Below are 24259 nucleotides of genomic sequence, written 5' to 3' on the forward strand. Positions count from 1 at the left end.
TCAGCACGCCCGGGTGTAGGGCACAGGCGAGGCTTCTCCTCACTGAGCATAACTGCACGTGTCCTACACTTTTGCTGCTTACAGGTGACATTATTTCAACTCTGCTTCTCTGGATAAACTTTCATTTTTGTGGGCAATAAATCAAAGGACATGGAGAACGTACCTGTAAAAATTCTCTCGTCAAACATCCTAGGAGGAAAGGAAAAAAAAAAGAGATTAGAAATAGGTGCTACTAATGACTGAATTTTAGGTTTTATTAACGAAGAACATTAAACCAAGTCAAAATGGTAGTTTTATTCATTCCCTAAAAAAAGGGAATGAATTTTCAGGGGGGGGAAAAAAAAAGCCTTTTAGCCTGTTGTGCAACCAAGCAATCTTACAGCACATGCTTTTTAACTAAAGTACCTTTAAATCTGCTTATAAGTCACTCTCTTCATTTAATTAACTTATTAAATGAGGCTGCAACAGCCTGGCTTTACCAAAAGACACAATGGGATTGAAGTAACTGTTGCTGGACCTTCACTTTATGATGTTGACCATCGACCAGATGCCCCCTCTCTCCTGAATATCACATTTTGGTGCCACCCATAACTTTGCTCATGGGAGCAAAGAGCGTTCAAGGGCACGTCCTGGGGCCTGATCCAGCCTGGTGCAGCCCAAGCAGTGCGGGACAAAGCTGCTCCTCCACTAGTCGACATCTGGAAAGCTAATTCCTTTTAGGATGCCTGAGTCCTGTTGATGTCAGTGATTTTAGCCCCCTTGGGAGCCTTAGCCGGGGTTTTTCTGCACCATCGTTTCACACCTCTAGCAGGGGAACAAAACAAGTGCTGCACAGGCAGGGATCGAATAAATAAATCATAAAGCGGATTTTCCTGACAGAGAAGCAAAGAGGGGTTGCATGGTGCAGAGATAACCGGGAAAGCGTCCACTCCTACTCCAGTGTAAATGCAGACACCAAGACACTACGCCCTGCCTGTAGGCGATACATCCTTATCATCGTATATATAGGATGTCCATAAGTGATCACCACAAAACAAGGTGGAGGGGAATCCCCGTGCGGCATGAATATGGATGTTCCTCCTCCCACCCAAAGGCACCGCTCCCATCCGCTGAATGCCATTGGAGAGAGTCATGCTGCAATCAAAGGGTCTCGATATCGCCCGAAATGCTTAGGGTGGCACCAGCAATGCCTGCACGGACTTACAACAGGGTGGCGGGGCTCGGGGTGACCATGGTACGGCCAGCCCTGCCACAGCCTTGCAAGAAAGACAGAGTGCGAGGGAAAACAGGGGTTGAGGAGACGGGGGAGGGAGGGGGGCAGAGCTGTGAAGCTCTTTTCCATAAAAAAGGCTAAAGTGAGTTTTGGGTGTCGAAACAAACCCTGTGAGCATGGAGGGAATGTAGCTTGAATCCCCGAGCCCCCTCGAGGCCATGCACTCTCCCTTGCCTTCCTCGCCACCCACCCACCTTTTGATGACAAAATGGATGTTGTGCCTCTCCTCCAGTATCCGCTTGAGTTTGGGGACACCGTAGGTGCAAGGTCTTTTGAAGGGTATTTTGTCCGGGATGCCGATGATTTCCACTGCCTCGGGGTCGCAGGCAATCTTCCGGTACGGGACGGGGACCATGTGGTCTAACCCCAAGGCTTCGGCTGAAAGGTGAATGCGTGGTTTTCACTTAAACATGCTTTTACTTTTACAGATGATAAAACGAAGGTGTAAAGGCTTGAACTCAAGTGCCTCCTGCCCTCTTCTCCTTTGCTTGTCCCAGAGGTGAGCCCTGGGAGCAGCTTGCCCACGGCAGATGGGACAACGGGGAGACAATGCAGCAGCAAACACAGCTAACGATGCCCTCCAAAACCCCCAAACACACCCGGTGTTGCTCAAACCAGGGGCGAGCTGGCCCACGTGCTGTCCCCAACCTCCCTGTGACCACAGCAGGTCACTGAGCTATATAATTCACAAGTTGCATAGCACATATTCAGTTCATAATTTACAGAGCTCATCTATAGCCCATATATAACTCACAAGTTACATAGCCCGTATTTATAGCCCATCTTTAACTCATGAATTACACAGCCCGATGAGGACGGTACAGGTGACAACCTCCAGCCCATCAACCCACTCCTGAGCTTACAGCGACCCAAACACCCAGGATCTAACCCAAAAGCACTGTCCATGGCAAGGGAAGTGCCAGCAACACCAGTAAGCCATGCAGGTGGAAAAAAAGCAGCTGCAATAAGGACAATTTTCTTTTTTCCCCTGCCACGTTAATTGAAAACGGTGGCGTGCCGGCGCTTCCCCTCGCCTGCAAGTGCCAGCAGGACCCGGGTGCTCTGACCTGGTGTGTCATGCTTCAGACCGGGGCTGTTTTACAGCCCAGTTGTAAATTCCTCGATGGTGGGGGGGGCTCCAAATAGAAATATTGACATAACCTTCAGCAGGCACCCAGAGACTGGGAGCTGCTGGGCTAAATGTGTTAGGAAGAGAAGGGAGCTCTAGCATATGGCTTCTGCTGCTGTGTTAGGGAACAAAAATGATTGCTATATAATGATATGCAAACCACAAGCGCTGCAGATGCATAATGGGATATTAACTCCTACTCACCATATCTGCTGTTAAACAGAATTTGCACGCACTCCCTAAGGGTGTTGATATCTTCAGTTTCTTTTATAAAACTGTCCCACTTATCTATCAAAACAAAATATAAGAAATAAGGAACTTCCATATGGTTCATACACAGCAGATGCACTTTTCTCGTGCGAAGCGCTGGGAAGCAGGAACAAGACTTTGCTTCTTTAAAAATAATGATTTCCCTCTTCCTGAGCAGATTCTGCCAGGCTGGCAGATAAGGTTTGGGCTTCCCCAGCCCCAGCCCCAAGCAACCTCCTCTGCAGCCGCGTGTGTGCAAAGCAGATTCCTAAGGAATGACCCCATAAAACTTCTCAACCCTGAAATGAAAGACCCTCCGGGACAGAGCAAACTCAACCTGAAATGAACTTTTGAAAGGCTCGGCCATTTCACAGAGGAGCTTTTTCATCTCCTTCTCTTTTCCAACTTTCCCACCCATATATACTTTTTTTTTTTTTAACGCAGGCAAGCAAGGGTTTTGATGTAAACACGTCAGCATTTTTAGGTTGCATTTCCCTTGGGTGGGGTGGAAGTGGGGAAATGGCAGAGTCTCCTCCCCATTGCTGATCCCCCCGGGCACCGCTGCAGAATCACGCCGGGGTTAGTGGGTTTTAGTTATTTTGAAATAACGCCAAGCTTTCGGCGGGTATTTGCTCTTTGCAGCTCGGGCAAACGGCCTCACCCAAAGCCGTGCCTCTGTTCCCCGTGCAGGAAGCGGGGATGGGATTTCCCAGCCGGCTGCCAGCGCTTGAGGACCCAGCGTCGTGGAGATGGCAGGGACAGACCCGTGCAGGGATGAAGGTCTCGGCTGTGATGCTGAGATGTTGCAGCAAGCAAAGGGAAAAATATCCCCCGCTGCAGCACCTCCAGCGCTGCTGGGTCCCTGCAGAGCGTGTGGTGATGGCTGGGAGACCGCTGGGGAGAGATGGGGCCAGGGGGAAACCTTTCCCTAAGAGGTGGCTGCCGGCCGCCCCCAGTGCCGGAGTGGGACACAGACCTGTCTTGTCGTGGACGATGGAGAAGAGGATGCGCTTCGATGAGTGCACATTCTGGATGAGGGGACCTCCGGAGACCGACGATTTCTGTCCTGGACAAGAGGGGAGACAAGGAGAAAGGGCTGATGAGAGCCTGACCGATGCTCCGGGCACCCGAACAAGCCCCAGGGTGCTGTCCCCCTTGCTGGTGATGCCGACCTGACTCCATCGGCTCTCCTCCATGCAACCCGGCGGGGTCCTGGCCAGACCAAGCCCCCACCGTCCCCCCCGGCTGCCCCTCCAGCCTTGTGGCACAGCACCCGGTGTTTCAGGGCAAAAATGGAGGTGCGCCTCAGAGACACCCGGGGAAGGGCCGCAGCAGCGCGACATGGCGGGGGTGGGGGGTGGGTCTGCTCATCTCCATACGGGCCAAGCTTTGCACCAATTTTCATCCGAGGACCACCAAAACACCCGGGCCTGTCCCCTGTCAGCGCCGGGGGGGGGTGGGCTTCGCACCAGGCCCTCGTCTGAGAGCAAACTCCAGGCTATTACCACAGCAGTCGCTGTACTCCTGTGAGGAAGGCACCTTCAGCTCTCCCGCGGGCCTGGGCAGCAGCGCCTCGCCGGCCGCGTTCGGCCCGGGCAGGCCGGAGGACACCTCTTGCTTTAGGTCGACGGCGAGCTGGGTCGGCAGCGAGACGCCGTATAAGAAGTTGGTGACGGCAACGGCGGAGGGGGCGTCCTGGCCGGCGGGTTTGGCCACGGGGCCGTTGGCACCAGAGTCCCGGCCGCCCTTGGAGGCGAGGGAGGTACAAGTCAACTCGACACTGGGGTTCGGCTCTCGGCTGGGCTCATCTGCTGGCCTGAGGGAAAGGAAGGGAGAAGAGGAGGAAAAAAAACCAGGTTCCTTCGTGTCTGTGGCACTGTTAAGCCGTGACAAGCAAGGATGCAGAGGGGGAAGGAGAGCCATGCCCGGGAGGGTGGGACAGGCTGCACTGCCGCTGCCGGGCTCTTTGTTTCAGAAATTACAGCCATCACCCAACCTCCTCCAGCTTCTTTAGGCACCTGCATCGTTTTTGTCCTCTTTAGGTGGAGCAGGTTGGTCTTACGGCAGTTCAAAGTGCTTATATTAGCTAGGGCAGAGCCACCTAGCTCCACAGCCCAGAGAATGTTTAAGGAGTAAAATGATTCGTGTGACCATAACCACTTGTCTCCATTGCCCATCCTGGCCCCCAGGACCCATGGCACATCCAACAGCGACCTTAGTCAGCCCAAGGATGAGCTTCAGACCCAGGAAGCCCATGTGCTTCACGTGAGACAAGCGGCCGTGAGCTTACAGACTGCTCAAATTCTGTGTGTCCTACTTTTAGCTGTCTCAGCCTGATTTTCCAGAAATGCCGAGCCTTCAGAGGAGGTATTCGGTAGTGCTCAGCATTTCTCTGAATGGATCCGAGGTGCCGCCAGCCAGGCAAACGCAGAAGAAACGCACCCAAAACCGCTGAGCCCCTTGCAAAAACATGGCCAAAATGGGGAGTTCGCCGCACCACGGTCCCCCTCCTCCCTCCTCGTCTGGCATTAAAAACCCCATTTCAGCCTGGGAAGAAGCTTGCAGCATTTACACTGGAAACCCCTCTGGAGACAGAAAAGCACTTAGCTTACCGCAGCGGAAATTTTGGCGGAGACACGTAAAGCGATGTGGTTAATGCGCACGTTTACACACGCTTATTATAGGAACAAGTCCAAAATGGTCTCGAGCCACCTGACACTGATGAACCTCCACGCAAGGCTGGGTTTGGCACGGCTGGACCCAGGTTTCTGGGTCTGGGGGAGAAGCTGGGACATGGGAGGGACCCTCCTGCCTGTTCCGCACAAAATCTCTGCCATCCACTGGTGTCTATAAGAGCCGCCATGCCAAGCGCTTGCTGCCCTCCTGCCCCTGTGGGGATCCCCCAAATTACCTTTTTAGCCTGAAGCGGATGCTGTGGCTGTGCTCTAAGATGGCCATCAGGGACTTCACGTCGTATTCCATGGGTTTCTTAAAGCTGATCCCCTCGGGCAAGCCAGCCACCGCCAGCGAGCCCGGCTCTTTCAGGAACCTCTCATACGGCAAAGGGACCACGCTGCTCTTCCCCACAGCTTCACCTGGGGAGGGGGCAGAGTTACACACCAGTGGGCACCCCACGCTCCAGACCACGGCCGAGCCGGGCTGGAAGAGTAAATGCAAGAGCAAGAGATCCCGACGGAAACGTTATGAGAAGAAAACCGCTTCCTACCTCCGCACTTAGCATGCAAGGCCCTCCAAGCCCTTTCTATAAGAGCTAATTAATAAAAAGCTCACAAAAGCCAATAAGCAGATGTCTCATCTTTTGGGTTGCACAGTAAAATCCTCAGTTGGGGTCACTTGGCACAAGCCCACCCCCCCGGCAGCGCCCGGACGCCTGCCAGCAAGGGATGTGGCCGCCGGCAAGCCGGGAGGGAGCCGAGAGCTGACAAAGGAGGCTGAAGGGCTCGCGCTGATTTTTATCTCGTGTTTACTGAGATATTCTGGGAACCTTATTTTCAGTCAGTTTTCTTATTTTACCTCCTGGAAGAATGGAAAGTACTCTGATTGCTGGTGCTGTCAGGTAGCCTGAATGCACTTTGAGAGACGAGGCAAAAAAAAGCCAACAGTCTCCCTTCATCCCACCATTCGCAGGCAGCACGAACGTCGATACGCTTGACTGCATCATCGCCTCCAGCAGCCCGGAAATCTCACCCGCTCCCCTTGACGATGGGCACAGAGTCCCCCCCGTGTCCCCACCACGCGAGGCTGGCTGCGTTGTACCTCTGACACCAAAATGCTTCCAAGGAGTTGGGAGCAAACGGCTTTCCCTTCCCTGGCAGTGGAAGATGACCAGCCAGCATCACAGCTATACAGAGATTTCCTAAACCGGCTAAAGAGCCCACGTGCCTAAACCGGGGATGCGTACGGTGCTCTCCAGCCAAGACACCGTCAGAAAATCAGCCCTTTCTGAAGGGTCTCAAGGAACGACCAAACTCTTGAGCTGCTCTCTGTGGAAAAATTACTTTGGAAACCTACCCAGATCACCGCGACCAATAAAGCTGGTGCTGAAAGCATGAAGCAGAAGAAACAGCCGTGCAGGAATGCGACCTGTCTGGCAAAGCACTGTCCAGATGCAGAACATCTGGCCACATGGCAAGGTGTCTGCGCCTTCGTCTCCAGGTTGAGGGGCAGGCAGAGGAGATTATAGGACCTTTAAATAGCTGTGGGATTTTATATTGTTGCTTTTCTTCAAAATCTTTTCTTTTTTCTCTCGTCTTTAAAAAAACAAAACGCCACCAAAAGATCTTACAGAAACCCTGGGAAACTTGTGGCACTGTCAGCAAGTCCTTATTAAAAGTGATTTCTTCAACATGTTCTTTGAAGCAACACGTGACAACTAACGATGTGCGACTTGCATGAGCCATCAAGGCTCCTTATAGGCAGGATGATGATGTTTTAATTAAGCCAATAACAGAAGTTTCAAACCAAACCTTTGCACCACAACACCACGAGTACAAGCCCGGAGAGCTCTGACAGTTTCCCTGCCCCGATGTACCAACTCTAGTGGCTTTCCACCTCCCTCCATCAACTCTCTTCACGATGGGGAGAAGCTCCCGATGCCCATGGCGGCTCCTTATCAACCCAACACTCAACAACTCCCCAAACATATTTTTATGGGGAATGCATCACTGTCAAAGTGACCTTCACCAAACCTCACGCTGCCGTGCAGAGACTCGTGGTTTAGCTAAAGAGAGACAATAATCATCATTAATGCCTGTTTAATAGAAGCCAGCGGTAATCAGTCATCCTGTTGGTGCGGAGATTACCCGGCTCTGGAGGGAATACGCGATCTTTTTGACTGAGCATTTTCTAAGATTTTTTGTTTCCAATCCCTGCTGATGGGAGGTGACTGAAAGGATAAAAAATAACCCCAACCTTAAGAAAGATAACTGTTAATTTCTGACAGTCCTCTCGATGTTGGGAACAGAATCACCCTGGGGCACATACTATCTCCTGCGGTATTTCTCCCCACTCAACCAGAAGAAGGTCTTCCCAGTGGGCATGCCGGGAGGGGAGCATCCACCTGGCGGGTTTCCCCTTCCAGCAGCTGGAAAGGGCTGATCCTACTGAATCAGCAGCAAAGGCAGAATTACACCCAACGTCAGAATTTCACCCAAAGACAGAATTACACCCAATGCCAGGCCAAAACCACCGGCCTGGGGATGCCCGGCCTCCTCCTGCCACAGCAATGCCGGCCACCCTGGGTTGGGGACCCGGCCAGCTTGTCCCCACGCACGTCTGCGCGCCTCAACAAGGTAAAGTGCATCACAAACTCATCCTGACGGATGGGCCACCCGGTCTGAATACCCCACGCAAATGCACCCTGGTCAAGAAATGTTATGCAATTACTTATTTATGGTATGTCATATATGAATAAGTCCCATATTCCTAGGAATTAAAGCCTGGGAGTCTCCCGGCAGCAGGACAAGACCTGCAGCTCAGAGCAGGGATCCAACCAGCGCTGAAACACCCTCACCGCCACATTCCCTTGGCTCTGCTGTGTTTCTCCTTCCTTCCTGCTTGGACCCAGCCTTTTGAAGGCAGCGAGAGGATTTGATTACCCCCGTTAATGGGAATATCGCCTCCAAGTCCTCTAAGTGGTTTCAGAAAACCTCAGCGACCGCTCGTCCCCGGGGAAAAGGATGCCATCTCCCCTTTCTGTCTGTGAAGCCTGCAGCAGGCGCTGGCGCGGCGAGGGTCGAGCAACAGCCAGCAGCAGCGAATCCTGCGTGCGAGCCCAGGGCGGTTGGTGGGAGCACCCGTTATCCCCCTCCCGCTGTGGTGGCAGAGCCTGTCCCCAAACCCAGCACATAAACAGGGGTAACACCTGCACTTCAGGCTCAGGGAGACCCGCACAGCCCCGGCAGAGCTTGGCAGCACACTCCAAATCCCAAATGGCAATGGGGAGTTGCACCCAGGAAAGCAAAACACCCGGTTCTGTAGCTGGTCCGGCCACACGGCCTGAACCCCTCCTTCCGCCCCAAAGCATCACACTGGGCTAATGCAACCCTCTCAGTGGCACGGGGGAATATTGGGGTTCACCACTCTGTTTTTCCAACCCAACCTCGCTTTTCCTACCCGCGCCAGCACAGCTCCAGAGGTGCTGCCGGGGGACGAGCCGGGAGCACTGCAACCACCTCCAGCCACTCCTTGGGGGCTCCAGCAGGGACCTCCCGAGCAAGAAGGCGGCGCTGCCGCCGCTCGAGCCTCCGCAGATTGGGCCCGGAGGGAGCTCTGCAACCCACTGGGTTACATATCAACAGCCATATGGTCATCTACATTTTAATTGCAGAAGCTTTATTGCCGGGGATGATGCATGTGCTGGAACGGCACCAGCTCGTCTCTCGGAGTCGGGGCTGCGGGGCCGCCTGCTAGAAAAATCATCTTTTTTCTTTTAAATAGACTTGCCAGGGAAAGGGGTGAGAGAGTCTCTGCAGAGCCCCGACACAGCACTTGAGAAAGAGGTGCTGTAGATGTGGCGTCAGGGGTAAAGGGGTGCTTGAAAATCACACTCGGGGCACGGCAGAGGCTTCCCCTGGCCGAGGGGACAGAAGATGCTCCCCCCAGCACGGGGAAATTTTTTGCCCAGTTTAGGGCACTGGAAAGTGAAGAAGCAGTGGCCGGGTCCCATCTCAACGCAACGCTAACCCTACGCAGGAGCACGTCCCGCCATGCCGCCCCTGCCAGGCGCCTGCTCCCTCGCTGGGGAGCCGGGCTGGGGCCAAAAGCCGCATCTGGCGGCAGCGCTGGGCAGCTCAGCGAGCCCCGGGGGCAATCCAAATCCCCAAATGGAAGCGTGAAGGTTCTTACTATAAAGCACATCAAACACTTCCTCTACCATCTTCCTGAGGAGGTACACGTCTGATCCCTGGTCCGGGGAGACCCTGAGCACGCTTCGCCCGCACTCCTTTGCCTTCTTCTGCACCTCCGCGTCCTGCTCCTTCCTCTGCTGGACTCCTGCGGGGGGAGAGGAGAAAACAGGAGATGCTGGGGTGCGGAGAGGGTCCGTGGGTGATGCCGTGCATGCTTTTGAGTGGCTGCAAAGCGATCAAACCCTCTGGATGGGTTACGCCAACTTCAACCAGGGCTGAACAAACTGCCCATCAAACCCCATGCAAGATGAGGGGGTCCCATGGGTGCCAGGCTCCTCTCCACCCCCACGGCGTCTGCTAAGTCCTCTGGCCAGGTCCCCTGCATCTCCCACCCCCCCACCCCCCCCAGACCCCGGCTTAGATGGGGCCACGGCGCTTGGCACCCCGCAGCGTGCAGGGGAAGGTGTCAGCGTGGGCAGCAGTGCCAGCAGCGCTGCCGAGAGCCGGGCTGGTCCCCGCCAGCCGGGGACATGCTCATCCCATGCGTGCCCCCCCCCTTCCCTGGTTTTACCCTCTCAGCTGCACTGAAACTGTTGTGATTAATTGGGCAGCGCATTTCTTTTCTCTGGTTTCAATCTGCTTAGCCTTCAATCTCTCAGGAAAAGAAAATCCGCCTTTCTTGGAGGCTTTTTTACCCTTCAGCATCACGTAGCTTGGTAATACCAGCTATTTCCTGCTAATTTCCCCCATTAAACCTCAAATAAAGCATATCTTCGGCAACGACTTCCTTGCATCTCTAAACGCACAGAAAATTAAACACTACAAGTACATTATTGCCATTCTATCCAAAACGATTCGCAAGGGATTTTTGGTGGCGGACTAATTCCTTCATCATCCTCGACAGGCTCCTGCCGGTGATCGGCCGTGGATGCTGCCTGGGCGCTCAAGGAGGAGCTCGAGGATCCCTCCCGTGAAAAGAGCCCGTGGCTGGGACATCACTGGGATGGGGACGAGGACCACCTGTGGTACCCACAGAATTAGACATAAGAAAGAGGACAGCCACCCAACACCGTGCAACCCCTGGCAAGCTCTGCATCCCTCCCACAGCGCAGGGAAATGGGCCCTGGAAAACTTTTTTGGGGTGTTTTACCAAGGTGGTGAAATGCATCCGCACCCACACCCTCCTACAACTGACTCTCCCTCCTGGCTGGGCGCTAACTCTCCTCCGTTGACATTAATCCTGATCACTGTCAAGTTCCCCCCGTGCGCCAGGAAAGGCTGAGCCAGAGGTTCAGATAAAGGAGGGCGCTCAAGCGAGGTCTGCGCGCCCAGAGAGATAAGAGGCTTCTTACATCTCCCAGCGATGTCTGCTTTAGATTACTCCAGATCCTTTCTAAGGGGGCAGCTAGACCATAAATCAGAGGCACTTCCAGGGATGCTTTCCACTGCGTGCCAGTTGTAAGAGCTTTATGGAGGGGAGTTGAGCCTGGGCCATTTATAATTCAAGACAGAGTTATCACGTTTCACCCTGTCTCCAGCATCAGCCGCTTCGCCCAAACCTCATTGTCAAGATTTTGTGCTTTCAACCAGACGTGACCGTTTCATTTTGACAAAGGCGTAAATGAAACCAAAGGAGAGGGAAATCAGGATCTAATGCCTGGCACCTTGCCCCAGCACAGCGGTAGGTCACCGGTCAGGATATACATATACATATATATTTCTAAAAGTGAGATTTGCAGATGGTCATCAATATTGCGAGCTCTAGGGAGACGCAGTTGGCATTTAATACATAAGAAGGAGCTCCCTCCCTTTGGCCACCCCACTGCCGTTCACCGCTCGGGTACCTCCCTGCCTCTGGCGGGTGGTGGGAAGGGGAGGCAGAGTCGCCCACAAATGCAGGAAACGTCCCCAAAACGCCTCCTGTCCTGCAAAACGCAATTCACCAAAGCGGAGGACAACCAGTGGCGGCTCTCCCAGATGCGTATGGCATGGCGGAGGTGGCGGGCAGCTGCCCAGGGCAGGCAGGATGGGGCAGAGCAGAGCCTTGGCAGGGAGCCGCTCCTGCAAAGCCGTGCCGGCTCACCTCGCACACGTGCAGCGAATAACCCGAGCAGACAGCGACCCTGGCAGCTTTACAGCGCTAATGTTTTCACTAGAGCGGACTCTTCCTGAGCAATCTCGCCAATGGATTAAGCACCAATATGGTTTCCATCAACACCACGTGTGCGCACACACAGCCGGGTCCTTTCTCTCCACCGACATCCCGCCGTGGGCAGCGTGTGTGAGCGGATCAGGGTCTGGGGTCCCCCCAGGTCTGGGGTCCCCCGCAGCACCAAAGCCAGATCCCGTCCCAGCTCTTGCACGGAGCGGGGAAAGCAGTGGTAGGTTCTCCATGGATGATGCCATCCAAGAAATGCAGGTCCCCTTCCACAGCACAGCTCCCACCTTCCCCTCAGCTCCCAGGCTGTTTTCAGGGAGCCGGCAGAGGCACGGCGGCAGGACAGAGGGCTGGGTGCCAGCCTCACCACACGCAGGGCTGCCACCAGTCCCACGTGTCCCTGCGATACCTAGTGACCCCAATCTGAGACCGGAGAGACCATGGCTCTTGCTCAAGTCATCTCTTCACCACTGGTAACCCCTCAAAAAAATAAGCAGCTCCACAACCAACACTCCCAGCTCCCAAATCCATCCCTGTTTTTCCAAAACCAGGAAAAAAGCCTTGGCCCAAGAACGCCTCTCTGCTTCTGGGGGATCACCAGGACAAACTATTTCTGCTAAGTCCTCAAAAGCCACTCTGGCACACCGGTAATGTGGCCACAGGCTGACAGCAGCCACCCAGCCCCGTGCTACCTCAGGGATGCTTTCGGAGAGGAGAGCTGAGGCACGTAGAACCCTCCCTGGGAGTGGAGAGGATCCGGCCGCAGTTCCCACCCACTTTCTCCATCACTTTGAACACCGCTCAGCCCCACGGACAGACAGCGCCGCGGTGCCCCCCGAACCACAACCCCTCCGTGCACAGTGGGGGTCCCGGCTGGCACAATTGGTGCACCAACGGCGGTACAGGAGAAGACCGCGCCGGCAGAGATACTCACTGCAAAACTTCTGGAAGTCGGCTTGCAGCTCCTTGCGGGCGCTGAGGAAGACCCGTCCCTTCTCGGTGCCCACCACGAAGGCGCTCTCCTCGTGGACGGCGATGCAGGCCACCTCCGCGTTCAGCTTGGAGAGCGCCGAGCACTGCGGGGAGGCACCGGGGAGGTCAGAGCGGCCACGGGAGCATCCGCGCTTGGCACCCTCTGCCATTTTCCAGTGGGATTTTCTTCCCCCCATCAAAAGCAATGTTCTGGTTTTGGTCAGAATTTCACGGGGTTTATGACATCCCCTAAACACTTCAGCAACTTTACAGCTCCAGAAGGGTGTCTGGCGGAGCTACGCTGTGCTGGAGAACAAGAACTATTTACCCATCATTTCGCTTCACTTTTTCCTATCCTAAAAGTAAATATTTTATAGTATTTCTTGAAAAGAAAACATTCCTGTAAAACAACCCCAAACCAACAACAATTTATATTTTTCCACCAGGTCTAATGAAATAAGGAGCACGGGAATCTTATTTCAGCTGCAGAACACTAATATGGTCAAAGTCTGGATTAGTTGAACAATTCTTCTTGTACAGTTATGCAAAACATTAAAGAGATGGAAAAGACTTCCTCCATTAATCCATTTTATGTAACGTGCGCTTCCTGCTCGACATAATACACATGTATATGCGTTTTTATTATTATTTTTTATATTATAATAGTTACGCAGTGCCGGCAGCATGAGTCATATTCCCATAGCTACAGCGCTGACGCTATGAAGACGCTATCCCCAGGTCACGATTTAAATGGGTGAAACGGGGGGGGATTTTCCCATCGGCAGCCCCGGTTAGACACGTCGCCTGTCCCCCGGCACCACGGAGGGGCTGGAGGACGCTGGTGGCCGGGGAGGGAGCAGGGCAGCAGCTGCCCATGGACCAACCCGCCAGAGCTACCTTCAGCTCCCCGCATGCATTTACCGCCAGTCTTTGCGTGGGCTCAAACCAGTCTCTATACTGGGTCATTCTACCTCCTGCTCATCTTCTTCAAGAAGAGGGTATTGAATCACATCCCTCAAAATAGCTATTTTTAAGAAACCTCCCTTCAAGAACCCAGCAGCAAATCAAAGTGTTTGGCTCAAAATACCCAACTCTCAAAAAATAAATATAAAAACTAGGGGATGTGAGATTTGGAGGGCAGACCGAATCCAAACCCTGAGCCCGCTTGGCGATGCACGCGGTGGCCCCATGGTTTATTTATCATGCGCGCAGGTAGGCTTCAGTGGGTGCAGAGCCCGGCCCCGGCGAAGCGCTGGGATAAAGGCTGAATTTCAGGAGCAGCCTGGCCTCCTAGCCCTGGTGTCAGCACGTAACGAGGACTGCGGAATAATGTATATTCATCAAGAAGCCAAACTACGATAACACGATTTGCTGTACGGGATGGCACGTGTATAAATCATCAAAGCCACTTGGGGTGCGTCAGCTTCGGAGAACCTGCTCCTTAGTGGGGTGGTGATGGGTAAAAAGAAGGAAATTAGTATTAGCAAAAAAAAAAAAACCCTACCTGCATAGAGTAGAAGACGCATCCAAGATAAATATGTTAAATACGTCTTGGCTTTAAAAAGGGAGGGCTATTTAGCACGTCGCATTGCATTAGATATTTGTTACTACACACCCGCTTTCCCTTCTTGATCACATTCACAGTTAAAAATAAGATTAGCTCTGGTCCACAAGACTTAATCCAGACAGTTATCTTGTTTATGTAAGCACGGCTGACTTAGGCAAGGTTTCCACCGGGAATTCTACGTCAAAAGATATGAAAGTTATTTTCTTTGTTCTCGGAGATAAAAGCCATTGTTCTCCTGTTGTGTAAAAGCTCACGGTAACATTGGTAAAACATCAAGAAAAAAAAAAACCCAACCACCCTACATTCGGTTGATACCAACATAAATATTAATGGGAAAACAATACACATCTGAGATTAACTTGGGCTGACTTTATGATCCTTACGGCTGTCAGGGCGGGAGAGGATTTTTATTTCCCGGCTCTGGCAGCTCCCTGGGTTTTCTGGCAGCGGAGGGGAGCGGGATGAGCCCGGCAGCCCTCCTGCTCCAGCCCCGCTCCCAGCCAGCCCCGTTAGAGGGAGGCGAAAGGAAGGAGGGGGACGGGGATGCCACCGGCCTCTTACCATGGAGTCTAAGGCAGACACTAAGCTGGTGATGATTTCGTCTTTCTGGGGAAAAAACATATTCCACTGGTCAGCTCTGGAGGTGCTGAGCGTCACGTCTAAAGGCTTCCCTGCCAGGGCCATATTCACCTGGAAAGAGGAAAAAAAAAAGGTACATGCATTGCTGTTACTGCCGGAGAGCGGGCTCTGAGCATCGCTGGTGCAGCCCAACACCAGCGTGTGCCATAGGCTACGTATGGTACAACACCAGCATGGATGCACAGGGGAAACTGAGGCACAGAGCAAGGCCGGTACCAGCCTGAGCCCCACGTTCCCCACATTTCTGCTAAAGGCAGATAATTGCGGACGCTGCCGAGCTGTAACCAGACCCCAGGGCCGATGCTGCGTGTCCCAGCAGTGGCCAGGTCACCTCCGCCCTCGGGACTCCCCGTTGGGGAGATGCCATCACCACACAGGGCGCGCCGGACCGACCGCGCGGTGGGACACCCTGGACGAGCAGGCTGCGGCCGTGCCGAGCCGGAGGACGCAGCGCTGAAGCGGACACAGAGCACTCCCATGCCCGAGCTGTGCAGGCAGCAGAGAGCAGGAGGTGACGCATGCGTCCCTGCGAGGACACTGTGCCGACTGCCCCCACCCCTACACCCTGGGTAAGAGGAGAGCCTGGCACCCAAAGGTGTTCCCAAAACTGGTCAAAGCCACTGGGTGCTCTGCCTTCACCCCGCGGGAGAGAGGCAGCTCATGGCGAGGGGCTCCGTCATCAAATCATCCCACCCTGCAGCTCCTGGGGGACAGTGCCAGCGGGAGCAGGACCGGGCGGCACACAGGGACCCCCCATCCGAGAAGGGGCTCAGCCTCCTTCCCTTGCCACAAAACGGGGAAAAAAGGGGGGGAAATGCCAGGGCCTGGCCACATGTGCAGCGACTGTGCCAGGTCTCTGCAGCTGGCACACACATCTCCCCATGACGCATATTGACGCCGATGCTGCAGGGGAAACTGAGGCAGAGGTTCACCGTGCATAAATCACCCCACTCCCATGCTGGGGCACCCCCACCCGATACAGCATCACCCCCCAGCACCCAAGACGGTCCCCGCTCTGGCTATCGCCCCTCCATCCGCAGGGCAGCGTCGCACCGCCTGGCTTTAATCCTGCGAATAAAGGGTGGCAAATTAGCCGGCAACGCTCGGGAGCCACTCAAACCAGATCGTAAATCATGTGCTCGAAGCCGCAAGCGGATAAAAGAGGCCGGAGAATTTCTAACGAGGCGAAACCGGCAGGAGCCAGGGAATATGAATGAAGCTGCCCGCGCGTAACTCGATTTGCGGCGCAGCCGATAACCACGGCCACTCGGCCCCGCTGAGAACAAGGGTTAAAAGTCAACAGCAAAAACCCAAATTCACCTTCCCGCGCCGGTTCGCGCCCATGTCCAGGCAGACGGAATTTGCACGCAAAGCGGGGCCGTGCTGCCCCTTGCAACCAGGGAAAAGGTGGGTTTTGGCCCAAAATGACAAGTGCCCCCATGCCGGCCTCTCTGCAGGTGCCTGAGCACGCACAGGGCAGGGGGCTGAAAACCTCGCTGTTACGTGGCTGGGCAAATCAAGCTAACGGGGGTGCAACACGCTAACGAGGGCGGAGACAACTCCCTGTTAAACAATAACGCCTGAATTTCAGAAATCGCTCTCGTCAGGACCTCCAGGCTGGTCTTAACAGCACCGACTGCCCAAACAAAGCTGACGGCTCAGTCTTCTCCTCCAGAATGATCTTGGGATAAAAAAAAAACCCCAAACCAGGCATCACCTTGGAGAATAAAGCCGGAAACGGAAGGCAGGGTCCCGCAGCCTGGGTGCTACCGCCTCCGGCACGGCCCCCCCGCTGGGGACAGGGCTCTGCCGGGCACCTCCAGCTTCACCATCACCAAGGCTTGCGGCAACGCCGGGAAACGGTCTGCCTTGCTCCAGCCCTGCACTTTGTGCACGCATGGATGGACGGACGGACGGATGAGGGGCCGTTTCACGTGCAAGCTCCCGAGCAGCTCCCTGCGCGCAGCCCTGTCGGTGCAGGGAACTCAAGATTCCTTCTTTTAATCGATGCTGTCTTAATAAGAGGTGCCCTGTTGCAGCTGGCAGGGAGCAGCGAGGCGACGGCGGTGCCGATGCCGGCCCTGAGCCGCTCTCCCGGCCCGCAGGACACGGGGCAGCCCCTACACTGGGCTGGGACCAGCCATCACCTGGGGGTTGCCACTGGGAACGGGCTCGGTCCAGCGAGCATCAGTCCCTTCTCAACCCCCTCACATGCACTCACTTGGAAAACAGCCTTATTTTGATGCCTGTATCTATTTCTGAGTGTCCTAATTATTATTAAATATGACTGCTACGACTTGGATGCCCTTGTTGCCTTCCGGCAGCGTTTTGGAGAGCCGGTCCCTGCCTCGGTGGGGCTGCTCGCGGCCCCTCGGAGAGCTCAAGCTGCATCAACCTGCTCGGCCACGGCCTCCCACGGGAATCGGCACTCACCGGGATGAGATTCCTCTCCCTTGGCTGCAGAGAGCAAAGCCATGAGCTGGATCCGGCCCCAGAGGGGGAACCAAAGGGAAAACCCGGGATAACGTCAGTGGGAAGTGGGGCAGGACCCCTGCGCCCCCTCCCTACCCGCTCCCGGCTCTGCAGGAGACCGGGATAAAAATAACCCCTTTCACCTGGCGGATCGTTTAATAAGGAAAAGGACAAATCACTCAACAAGAAAAAAAATCATAATAAAAATATGACCCAAGTAATACAACAGGAATTTAAGGGATGGGGGCACAATATTCCTGTAAAGCTTTTAATCATTTATGGTCACGAAGAGCAGTGACAGCGGATTTAGAAAAGGGGGGAAATAAAAGGGAGGAAAAAAACTTCACGGCATGCGCTAGGCTTATTCAAATCAAATTAAGACGTACGGCTTGAAGTTGTTTGTCTAATCAAAGGGAAAGTAATCTTTAGGAAAACTGGGGTAAACCATTCTTATAGCAGTTAGGGCCAGCGGCAGGCAGCGAGGCGGGTAGGGTGGGTGCGGAGCATCCTACCCCCCTTCCCGGGGCTCCACACAGCCATCCTGCTGAAATCCCACCTCGGGGCACACAACGAGGGATTGACTTCCTCCTCCCGGATGACAGCAGGGAGAGGGGTGCTCAGGTCCAGCCCCAGCCCCATCCCACCTACGCAGCCCGAGTCCCGTCCCCAGGGCGCAGGGTGACTCAGGGACCGTCACGTCGCTGTCACGGCAAACGTTTGCAGATTGGCTTTATATTTTTTAATATTAAAAAAAGTAAATGAATTAGTCTATTATTTATTTTTATTATTCTTTAATTATCCCCGACCCCGAATGAGTCTTGCGGGGACGGGGGTGCAGTGCCACAGCCGGTGCGGCACACGGGCCATCGCCTGCTCGGCTCTTACGACACCTCCTTCCTCGCCTCCCTCTATAATCCTGGGAAAGATTAGAAATTTGGCCCCGGGGGAGTTTCGCTCATGAATCACCTGGGCTGCCGCAAAGGAAAAGCAGGCGCGCAGGGAGGCTCCCGAACCCCTGCCGAAACACCAGTGCTCCCCCCCAAACCCTACGCCCGCAGCACGAGCATCCCACCTCCATCCCCCCGACCGCTGCCGCGGGGCAGCATCTCTCCCCAAAATAAACATCCTCCAGTCTTGTGTGCTGCGTCACCATTTCCAAAGTGTTTGGAGCAAACAAAACAGTAAAAAAAAATACCCAACAAGCCAACGACAACCCCCCAAAGGAAATTTCCAAGCAGAAAACTGTGTTATCGTATCCCCTGCCCAGGGAGGTGGTGGAGTCCCCTTCTCCGGAGATTTTCCAGACCCGCCTGGATGCAGTCCTGAGTGATGTGCTCCGGGCAGTCCTGCTTTGGCAGGGGAGTTGGACTCTAGAGGTCCCTTCCAACTCTGAAAATTCCGTGATTCCATGATCCCTTAAATTATAAACAGCTACAATTAGGAGAAAGCAAGGGGAGTTTATGCGAGCCAGCAGCTCGCACAGCACAGCACCGCACCAGCATCGCCTGCCGGGCTGCCGTTCGGTTCACGGGTGCTGCAAACTCCTGGTGTTGACTTTTGTCCCCTTTCTTCTTGCTCATTTTTTCAAGCCTTACAGCAATTCCCAGCCCCGTGTCGCAACCAGAACCAACAGAATCCTATTTATTAAGCCGAGCTGGTGTTTCCGCACTGCATGGTGGAGCTTGAAGAAGGACCACTGCCGTGCTCCCCGCTGCTTTCACCTTGCTGGGTATGATAAGCCTTATTTAGCATAAACCCCAAAATCCAGTTTCCCAAAGGGAGCCATGCACTCGCCTGGGATTCACAAAACCGAGATGAACTTCTTGCCGGCTCTCCCTGTGCCCGCTGCTCCTTTGGGCCACCCCTGCCATCAGTAAAAAGGCAATAACCCATTTTTTAGGAATTACCCTGGGTCAAACCCAGTGCAGAGCAGGAGGTGCCGTGAGATGGGAACAGTCAAACGCCCAGGAGGGACCGAGGACATCCTGCATCGGCTTCCTTTTACATTGCTTTCTACCAATACTGGTTTTAAACTGAATTCAGCGACTGATACATTTTATTCCTGCAGCTCTACTGTGTCTCACAAGTGTAACCTTGGGGATTTTCACCGCATGAAGTATCTCCCATAATGAGGACACCAGACCACTCACAACCATTGCAGGGCAAAGCATCAGACGGTCCGTGCCCGGACCCAAACCCACCAGCGCCAGGTGGGTACAACGGCTTCCAGCTCAACCCTTAAACCACCAACCGCATCCACGGGCGACAAGCCGGAGGACACCGGCTCAGCCGCGGCACCAAGGAAATGCCACCGGCACGGAGCGTGTCAGGGTCTGATGGCAGCAAGGGAGAAAAGAAAAGCAGGGAAGCAGCGTGGAGAGCCCCAAACAGGCACCACCAGTGCTCCCCCCCTTGCCCTACGGACATCGCAGCATCACCACGGAAATCCCCCCCGCGCACCCGCCCGGGATGTTTATAAAACCGCCGGCCGCGTGGGCTGGCTCCCAGTTCGGGGAACCAAACACGGATTTAAACTAATGAGAGCTTTGACCGTTCAGCATGTTGGGGGCAGGGGGGAGAAGGGGGGAAAAAAAAAAAAAAGAAAAAAAGACTATCACGCCAGTCCTGCCTACAGCTCTACTCAAGAGTGGCTGGAAATCATCCACTCGTTTTTCCAGGAAAATTCTGCCTATTGCTTCAGCCGTGCTGGTGAGACCATGGGAAGCCCAAATGAGCCAGTCCCAATTGCAGCAAAATATTTAAAAAATTTAAATAAATCAATATATATTGAATATAGATATTCATATATATATCTATATCTATCTTAGTGGTAGGTCTTGACATGGACTTACAGCCCATTTCCCCTCTCGGGGAGAGGGGGGGCAGCCTGGGGGTGTGCTAGAGCAGGGGAAGGCGCTGCTGGGTGGGGGTAATCAGGCTACCAGGCACCAAAAGGACTTTTGAAGGTGGCATTTGGGCTTCTTGGCCACCCAAGACACTCAATAAGCCGTGGGACATTGGGTGCCACGTTCGGCTGCCTCCATCCTCCCGGGACCAAGGGACCAGGACCGGCACCCGCAGCCCATCTGGCAGGAAGGGGATGTGACACCGCACATGGATGTAATGATGACCCGATGAGACGACAGTGATTTTATTTGTAATTGCCTTTTACTCCAGGAGGGCATATTTAAAGGGGATTTTTAAAAATTACACTGGCCCTGGAGGACATTTAAGCAATTAGCCCTGGCTATCATTAAACACGCTTTAAAATCCATCAGGACCTGTCCTGATAGGAGCCAGAGGGACAAATAATGTCCTTTGCTAGCACCGGGACAGCATTCCTCCTCCAACGGAGGGGACCGTCCCCCGTGTCCCCGCCAGGGACATCGCTTTGGGGCAGGCAGGACCCACGCTAAGGGTTATCTCACTGACTCAGGAGGTATTTCTCTGCCCCCCCCCTCCATCTCGGGGAGTTTTGAGGTCCCTTTTTTGGCCGGTGCCTGTTAGCGGCGAGGTGCCCGGCGAGCTGGAGCCGCTTCAGCAAAAAGCCCTGGAAACCACACAAACCACAGTGGGGCGAAAGCTGGGGGTAGGGACCAGGCTTCAGTTTCAACTTGCGGTTTTTTTCTAATCACTCCAGCAAACACCGGGATCAGCGGAGCGGGCGGATGCGACCGAAGCTGTATCAGATGCGGGAACACCGCGGCACAGCCCCGTGCTCCCCGAATAACCGGCCCTGGGGTTTTTGCGGCAGCGGTGGAGATGTCTGCCCCACGCGGGCGACCTGCTTGCGGCACGATGGCTTTAACCCGCCCGTGCCACCTGGCTAAACCCTTATGCCGAATTGGGTGCCAGCCTCCGGCCCCTGCGGTCACATCCTCTCCAACCCGAGCCGGCGCAGGGCAAAGCCACGCAACTCGTGCTGGGACGGTTTATTGCTTCCCTAACGAAGCTTCGTTAGCAGGCAGTCGGGGAGCGGCGCGGTCGGCACCGATGCCATTGGCGCAGCGCATAACTGGGGTGCTGGGCTCTCACAAAATGCCCAGAAACACCCTCAAATGTCTACACACCCCAAGAAGCCCTCAAATTCCTAATCCCTGCCCCCCATGTGGGTGCCCCTGAGGCATAGCCTTCCCGGGGCAGGCAAGGGGGGGGGCTCTGGGTCTTTGGGGACCCCAGGTGCCACCCTGCCGATGCACCCGCTGTGAACCAGCACCCACCGAGGTCACATCTCCATCCGGTGCACCCTCAGCCCCATAACCTGATCCAACTGCTGCCCCATAACCACTGCCACATCTCCACATCCACAAATTCCCTTTTATTTTTTTTTATTTTGCTACTTTTCAAGCCGATACCTTTTTGCCAAAGTCTGAAAGCAGCAGAGGTGGGGGGCAAACAGCCCCCGGCACAGACTGGGGCACCCGACAGCTTGTGCCCACCTCCTCGCCGTGCCGGCAGCCCTCACCCCGCAGGCTCTGCCGGCTCTCCCCAAAATTATTTCCCCCCAACTCCTTCCTGCCGGTTGGTCCCAGGCAGAACGAGCTCCCACCACCGGACTCCTCCTCCCCTGTTTTATTTTACCGACAAAACCCAGGGCAGCCGCTGGAAAAGCTCCTCACGTACACGCCGGCACCACAACATCCACCGGCATCGCCGCCTCAGCTCCGCTTTCCCGGATAATCCGGCGCCTGCCGCGGTTTAGTCCCACTTATAAAAGAAGCAAAGAGCAAACCGGGGGCTCCCGCGGGGGGACGTATCCGCAGCAGGAATTTAGCATCCCCCCCCTCCCCAACCAGGGCGTTGCATTCTGCTGCCGCCTTGATTTCCTTAAGCCTGGCCTAGGCGCGCACACACGTATAATATAGTAAAATTATAGCAGGCTTCTGTCTAGCGCAAAGAGAGACGGATGAGGATCAAGTGCCCTTCAGAAGCTGCGTCTCATCTCCCCCAGGATAAACACTTTCATGTCGCGGCGGCTGCTGGGGGGGATCGCTCTGCCTGCGGAGCTCGAGCAGCGCAGCTTTCAGCTCCAGACGAGTTTCCACGCCGCAATCTCACGGCAGGCAGGCGCAGAGGCTCTCGCTTCCAGCAACTGCCTCTTCATTTATTAAAGAAAAGAGAAAAAATAATAAGGAAAAAAGGGGGTGGGGGGAGTAAGCGTTAATCGGAGCGTTCCCACCATTGCAGGGATGCTGTGAGCACTACGCAAGGAAAGCGGCCGCGGCTGAGCCGGATCCTGCCCCGGCGGCCCCACATGGATGGTTGGGGGCGGTGAAGCTGGAGATGAGGTTCACGGTGTTCGATGGGTGGGCAAAGGCACCCAGCCGTGGGGACCTGGGTGCTTACACGGCTCCCAGGGTCCAGCCTCCCTCTGCAGAGGGATGCCCAGCCCCGAAACCCAGCCCGCGGTGGGGAGTTCAGCACCCCGTTCCGTACAGCCCGGACACAACCCAGTGCTTTGCAGTTCCTAGAAGGAGAGGCGAGCAGCGAGGGCAGGGATCCGGCGTCCCACGCGCCGGGGCTCAGGTTGCACTTCCCAGAAGCGGGCGGCCGGGGGAAGCCAAAATTAGCAGGTGACGAATTCTGCCCCTCGGTACATCCCCTGCCCCAGCGCCGCAGCCACTGCCCGCAGGGAACCGACCGCACAGCCTGGCTATGGCAAGGAGATGCCGGAGATACCTTGCCTAGATCAGAAACCCAGCTGAAACGAGCCCAGAAGCCACGGGATGACCTGCAGGGAAGGCCTTGGGGTTGCAGCGACCTCAGTGCCCGGCCCCGTATGCCCTCGCACCCCTCTACCGATACCCGGGTCCAACGCTGCACACCCGAAGGGGCGCTGGGGTTGGGCGGGGGAGGACGGGAGATTGAGTTTCCAGCCCCTGGTTCAGCGGCGCGTAAGCTAATGCTGGGGTTATTTAAAGCCCGAGTTTTAGCAGCGTTCAGCTACTGGTTGCGTGATCAGGATAAAAAATCGCAATCCTAATTCCTGGCCCCCCGGTGCCTATGGCAACTGGTATCCGTCTCCTTGGAAACTAATCTCGTGGTATTTGAACAATGTACCAAGGGCCTTTAATCTCCCAAACACTGTAAATCTTTATTCTAGCCTGCTCTCCTCCTACCCCAAGAGCCAACATAAAAAGCCTGTTGTTTTCCGTGCAGTCACCGAGAGCCTAACTTGAATTTTATATTACACAGGCACATGCTTTTTTGCCTTTTTTTTTTTTTTCTTCCCCCTTCCCTTTTTTTTCCCCTCTAAATTAAAGAAAAATCCCACGTGTATGATGTCCGCAGGTGCTGCAGCACCAGCCCCGCATCCCAGTACGAGGTTTGCTTTCTCCGGATGGTACCCCATGCCCCATCCCGGCTGTCACCCCAGTTTGCGTGCCCCACCTTGCATTTGTCTAACTGGCCGCTGCTCCCGATAATAACAATAATAATAATAATAAATTATCTAGCAAGAAAAAAAAAAATGCCCAAACTGCAAATACACAAAACCACAGTGCCCGGGCTGGGGGCAACGAGTTTGCAAGGGCTCAGCAGAGGATGGTCCACCCCAGCCCTCGCCGTGGGAGCAGATGCTGGCGAGCACCTCGTCTTCCTCCTCCACGCTCAACCCCGATGCTTTTTTCTTTTGCGAAGCCGCTGTTGATGGCACCGACCCCCCCCCACTCCCAGGCAAGGCTGGGGTAGCCCCATCCCCCCCTACGCTGACCCCGGCCCACGGCCACCACTGCTCATCGCCCGCTTTCTGCTCTGCCCAGGTAATTACCTCTGCGTAAGGAGGTCTCTGACAGAGAGCCGCTACCTAATCTCATTACGCTTTAATTTTATCTCTAATATTTCTCTCTGGTTGCCAGTGTCTCTGTATCGAGTATTCCCCGTGTTACAGGACAGGCTATTTGTTAATCCCAGGCCTGACTCTATGCTACAT

The 24259-nt window shown here is 54.7% G+C and overlaps 1 protein-coding gene across 1 annotated transcript in view; it reads right to left on the bottom strand.

Moving 5' to 3' along the window:
* The window catches only part of GTF2IRD1 (GTF2I repeat domain containing 1), a gene marked incomplete at its 5' end in the record, with an annotated part of 52316 nt that extends 30347 nt beyond the window's left edge, over positions 1–21969 (bottom strand). Inside the window, 10 exons of the mRNA XM_082492962.1 lie at positions 164–189; positions 1468–1651; positions 2607–2690; positions 3628–3717; positions 4157–4467; positions 5563–5746; positions 9519–9665; positions 12613–12754; positions 14779–14907; positions 21952–21969. Coding sequence (XP_082349088.1) covers positions 164–189; positions 1468–1651; positions 2607–2690; positions 3628–3717; positions 4157–4467; positions 5563–5746; positions 9519–9665; positions 12613–12754; positions 14779–14907; positions 21952–21969 — 1315 coding nt within the window. The remainder of the gene's footprint in view (positions 1–163; positions 190–1467; positions 1652–2606; positions 2691–3627; positions 3718–4156; positions 4468–5562; positions 5747–9518; positions 9666–12612; positions 12755–14778; positions 14908–21951) is intronic.
* Between the last annotated feature and the right edge of the window lie 2290 nt (positions 21970–24259).

Source organism: Vanellus vanellus (genome assembly GCF_965231255.1).
Source record: "Vanellus vanellus genome assembly, chromosome: 19".
In the NCBI taxonomy this organism is placed as follows: domain Eukaryota; kingdom Metazoa; phylum Chordata; class Aves; order Charadriiformes; family Charadriidae; genus Vanellus; species Vanellus vanellus.